General features: G+C 54.2%; 1 protein-coding gene across 1 annotated transcript in view; it reads right to left on the bottom strand.

Annotated features, from left to right (window-relative positions):
* Nucleotides 1-1,758: 1,758 nt before the first annotated feature.
* SPSB3 (splA/ryanodine receptor domain and SOCS box containing 3) overlaps nt 1,759-5,108 on the bottom strand; it is a gene marked incomplete at its 5' end in the record, with an annotated part of 4,589 nt that continues 1,239 nt past the window's right edge. Inside the window, 3 exons of the mRNA XM_010282847.1 lie at nt 1,759-2,381; nt 2,679-2,804; nt 3,298-3,400. Coding sequence (XP_010281149.1) covers nt 2,035-2,381; nt 2,679-2,804; nt 3,298-3,400 — 576 coding nt within the window. The remainder of the gene's footprint in view (nt 2,382-2,678; nt 2,805-3,297; nt 3,401-5,108) is intronic.

Raw genomic sequence — 5,108 nt, 5'->3', positions numbered from 1 at the left:
AGAGAGCCTGTCCTGCTTCATTAAGGTTCTCATTCAAAGTCTGTCACCAGAGAAGCGAGAGCCATCTTCGCTTAAAGAGTCGTGATGTGGGAAGGAAAATCATGGAGTGGTGGGGCTCAGCGGGGAATAAATGCATGTGCTGCAAAAAGCTTTACCAGAGCCTTTCAGGTCTGTGATGGGAGCAGGGGAAAAGGTAGCAGCTGGAATTTGCTGGGAGGAAACCCACAGAGAGGACAGGGTAAGAGCCATTTCCCCTCCTAGTTATTCCAACAGTCTTCCACATTCCAGTACCCTTTGCACTTGGCTGATGGCACCAGCTCAGACCTAAATCCTCCGCAAATGCACTGCTCCCCATAGGAGAGTTCAAAGGCCAGGAAAGGTCCCATGAGCAGAAGCCCCAGGCTGACCACAGGCCCCGCAGAAAGCGTTCAGAAGCCACAGGGACCGGGAACGGCGTTGGCATCCAGTCCTGCGGGAGCAGCAGACCCCACCTGGCTGGGCTGCCAGGAGCACGTGGTGCTGTGCTCTCCGTCGGCGCGCTCCTCCCGTGCCTGCCCAGCAGCTCTCCCAGCAGCGCTGCTTCGGCAGCGAGGGGTATAAACAGGAGGAAGCAGAGCTGCCAGACGTGCCCGTTGAACGGGGCTCAGGCTAGATCAGCTCTGGGAGGGGTCGCCGGAGCCAGCCCGTCCTGGCGGTGCCACGCAAGCCAGGCAGTGAGACGTGCTTACGCGCCTGAGCCTGCCTCTTGCTATGCAGTTTGTTCCCAGCCACTGCTTGTGTCCTCATCTGCAGGGAGCAGCTGAAGTGCTTTTCCCTCCTCTTTCCTGTCCCAAATCCAAGGGTAGCTCAAATGCAGAATGCCACTGTTTGCTGGCAGTGGTACCAGGCCACTACCAGATCAGTCGCTCGCCCAGGCTATAACCCAGCACTTCCCCTGGCACGACCGAGAGGTCTTGGCGAGGGGCTGTTCCTGGGCACAGACGCTGCACCAATTCTCAGGCTCTGGGAATGGGGTTTGGGGTTGTTTCTCCCCGTGCAACCTGCCAGGGGACAGGCACTGTTAAAACCCTGCAGCCTCCCTTCCAGGCGCTGGGCTGGCTCTGCTGAGGATCCACCCCTGCCTGACTGGTGTTTCAGTGGGAAGCGCAAGAACTCTCCCCGGGGCAGAGGCAAGGGAGTACCTCCATTGCCTTTATCTCCCCCAGATCTGACAAACCAGCACTGCATTTAAAACATCCCCTCCAGGCTCACAGCTCTGATAGAGTGGCTATTTTTTGCCAGGAGCCCTCACAGCTCTGATAGAGTGGCTATTTTTGACAAGCACCTTCAGATCCCTGCCTTCAAGGGCCCTAAGAGGAACAAAAGACAGTTTCTACTTTTACTATGACAGTTTAATACAGTCTTTGATACAGGAGAAGCAGCAGGAGCCAACATGCAAAGCAACTGAAGTCATCGGGGTCTCAGGAAAGATCACCAACAGCTCAACTCGTGTAACTGCTCTGACAACAGCGACACAGACGCATCTCTAGGAGCCCAATTCCCTACATGCTGCTGCTCGATTGTGCCCCACAGCACGACGAGTTCCTCACAGATACCAGACCAACACACACCAGTTAGGAGGAGGGGACTGGTCTTAGATCTTTGTCTTTTGACGAGTCAAGTCCGTTACTTGACCAGAGTCTAGTATGTTTTGAAACCGGGAGGCCACCTTAAATCTTGTCTCTGCTGAGAGTCTGCAGACAAGAGGAATCCTTCAGGAAGAGGTGATGGCTTTGACAGCAAGTCAGGAGATGAAGCTTAGATATTTGGCTGCAGTTTACCTGTTCCGCAGAGCTGGGACCTCTTGGAGTCAATAGGTCTTTTCAATGCGTGTGATGGACATTTAGGCTAAAGATTTCCAACAGCATAAGAGAAATCTTTGCAAGCAAGTAGAAGTCCCCATCGAGAATGAGGTGCATCAAGCCTGGCCGCCTCTTTCAGACAGCAGAACAAAACCCCACCCGACTCCCTCACAGCAGTTCATCTGCAGAGACACTATGTCCTCCTGCACCTCTTCCTTTGGCAAGCCTCTGCATCTGAGCCACAGGAGCTGTCCGAGTCGCTTCCCGATGAGGAGGAGGAAGATGGCTTTGACGTGCTATAGTTCATGCTCAAGACCCACCCCAGTTTGTTGTGTAGCACCTGCTTGAGTCCCGGGGGCAATGGCAGCACCTCCAGCGTGTCCACGTAGTCGGGCAGGAGCTGGCGCAGGCGGTAACAGCAGAGATACTGGAGGGACGTGCAGCTGGCACAGGAGCGGATCACCTTCATGCTGCTCTTGGCTGCTGTCGAGCACACCATGGGGTAAAACTTCTTGTTCTGCAGCTTAGTGGCCGCAACCCCTGCAGAGGACAGCATCGAGGGGGTTTCAGCCTAGTTCTGACAAGGTGATCTCACTCCTCCCAGCTACCCTGAACCCATTAACTACAGAACTGTTAGGAAAACAGCCTTTTGAAATCCCAATCTATTAAACAACAACTGTAACCTTCCTCCCACTCGCTTCACGCCTCGGTCTTCTACTTTGCCAGCGTTTTCTCCGGCAGCCCTGCTGCAGCCAGACTCCAAGTTCAGCCAAAGCTGCGCTGCTCCCCCTCCCAGTCCCTCTGCCTGCAGGCCGCTGCGGCTGCCCTTCCTCTTACCTATGCACTTGCGGTTTTTAAAGAACGTGAGCGTCCCGTGCCACGTGTCCAGATGCACCCCGATGATGGAGCCTTGGCCAAACCTCGAAGAGAAGTTTGTTTTGTCTCCCTTGTGATGCAGTAGTCCTTAAAACAAACAAAAAAAACCAACACCCAAAACAGGCCTTCAGTGGAAAGCCTGCGCTCCATGAATTCACCCCAACTCCCGCACTGCGAGTTCCCACCAGTATGGCCTTGCCCTGTTCCAGAACAATCCCCCCACTGCCTGATCCCCGCCCTCCCAGCCCAGAGTGGGTGATGAAGAGGGGAAAGTTGAGGTTTTGCAATACCAGAGTGCAGGCAGCGGCACTGAAACCCCTAATCGGTGACATGCAACCGGCAGTCTCAGCACTCTGGAGTTTTACGCACTGGTTCTAAGGGGTCTGCACAACGCAGGCAAGGCGAGATGCTCCAAGAGCTGCAAAGCTGCAGGCAGACGGAGCAGTTGTCATTAACAAAGGGACCCACAGGTCTGGTGGCTTTTTTGGCCTCAATCCCCTCAGATCATTTATTTCTCAGTCCCCTAAGAAAATCCTTATGCCCGCTGCTGCCCTTCCAGCCATCCTGCCCTCTGCCCTACCTGTGTAGGAGAGCCCCCAGCTGTCCTCATCCTTGCCCAGCAGGCTGCAGAAGGTGTGGCGGTACTTGTCCAGATTCACATCCGACGTCCCAATTCCCACCATCTGGGAGGCAAGGCCAGCAAGAAGAACACAAGCTTAGCGTCTTTGCAAGCAAGCAAACACAACCAAGACTCCACCTCCTGCTCTCTCCTCCTTTTCTTGGCATGGCACAATCCAAAACACTGAGAGGTTTTGGTGAAGCCAGGTCAGAGGTTTTCAGGCCAGAGTTCAAGGCTCCCAGCTCCATCTCCTTTCCTAAGTGGGGAGCCCAGCAAAACTGGAGAAGCTTGCTGTCCTGTTCATAGAATCATAGATTAGTTTGGGTTGGAAGGGACCTTTAAAGATCATATAGTCCAACCCTAAACAACTTCCACTAAGACCAGGTTGCTCAGAGCACCATCCAACCTGACCTTGAACACTTCCAGGGATGGGACATCCACAACTTCTCAGGGCAACTTGTGCCAGTGTCTCACCACCCTCATTGTGAAAAATTTCTTCCTTTTATCTAGTCTAAACTGATCTCATTTAGTTTAAAACCGTTACCCCTTGTCCTATTGCTACAGGCCCTGCTAAAAAGTCTGTCCCTTTCTTATAGGCCCCCTTTAAGCCCTGGCAGCTGCAGTAAGGTCTCCCCGGAGCCTTCTCTGCTCCAGGCTGAGCCCCCCCAGCTCTCCCAGCCCGTCCTCCCAGCAGAGCTGTTCCAGCCCTCGGAGCGTTGCTGGGGCCTCCTCTGGCCCCACTCCAGCAGGTCCATGTCTCTCCTGTGCCGAGGGCTCCAGAGCTGGACGCAGCACTGCCGGGGGGGTCTCCCCAGAGCAGAGTCAATAGTCTCAATCCCTTCATCGCCCAGATTGTACTGATTCCGCTTCTGGGCTGCGAGTGCACATTGCCGGCTCATGTCCAGCTTTTCACCCACCAGTACCCCCAAGTCCTTCTCGGTAGGGCTGCTCTCCATCCCTTCATCCCCCAGCCCGCATCCATGTTTGGGATCTCCCTGACCCAGGTGCAGGACCTTGCCCTTGGCCTTGTTGAACTTCATGAGGTTTGCAGGTGCCCACCTCTCTAGCCTGTCCAAGTCCCTCTGGATGATCACCACACCACACAGCTTGGTGTCATCCGCAAGTGTGCTGAGGGTGCACTCAATCCCACTGTCCACATCCCCACCAAATCTGTTAAATAATACTGGTCCCAATGCAGACCTCCAAGGGACCCCACTCGTCACATGGTCCCCACCCAGAGATTGAGCCGTTGACTGCAACTCGTTGAGTGCCACCATCCAGCCAATTCCTTATTCACCAAGTGGTCCACCCATCAAATCCACGTCTCCCCATTCTAGAGACAAGGCTGTTGTGTGGGACAGTGACATCAGTCGCTCTTCCCTTGCCAACCAACACCGTAACCCTGTTGTTGAAGACCACAGTATTGGTCAGGCACCATTTGCCCTTAGTGAAGCCATGCTGGCTGTCACCAGTCGCCTCTCTGTTCTCCACGTGTCTTAGCGTAGCTTCCAGGAGGATCTGCCCCATGATCTTGCCAGGCACAGAGGTGAGACTAACTGGCCTGTAGTTCCCCAGGTCTTCCTTTTTTCCCCGTTTTAAAAATGAGGTTTATGTTTCCCCTTTTCCAGTCACTGGGAACTTCACTGGGCTGCCACAACTTTTTAAATACGATGGATAGTGGCTTAGCAAGTTCATCTGCCAGTTCCCTCAGGACCCTTAGATGCATCTCGTCAGGTCCTGTGGACTTGTGCACAGCCAGGTTCCTCAGATGT

This window comes from Phaethon lepturus, unplaced genomic scaffold (assembly GCF_000687285.1).
Source record: "Phaethon lepturus isolate BGI_N335 unplaced genomic scaffold, ASM68728v1 scaffold1730, whole genome shotgun sequence".
NCBI lineage: Eukaryota > Metazoa > Chordata > Aves > Phaethontiformes > Phaethontidae > Phaethon > Phaethon lepturus.
This window is presented reverse-complemented; position numbering and strand designations above follow the sequence as displayed.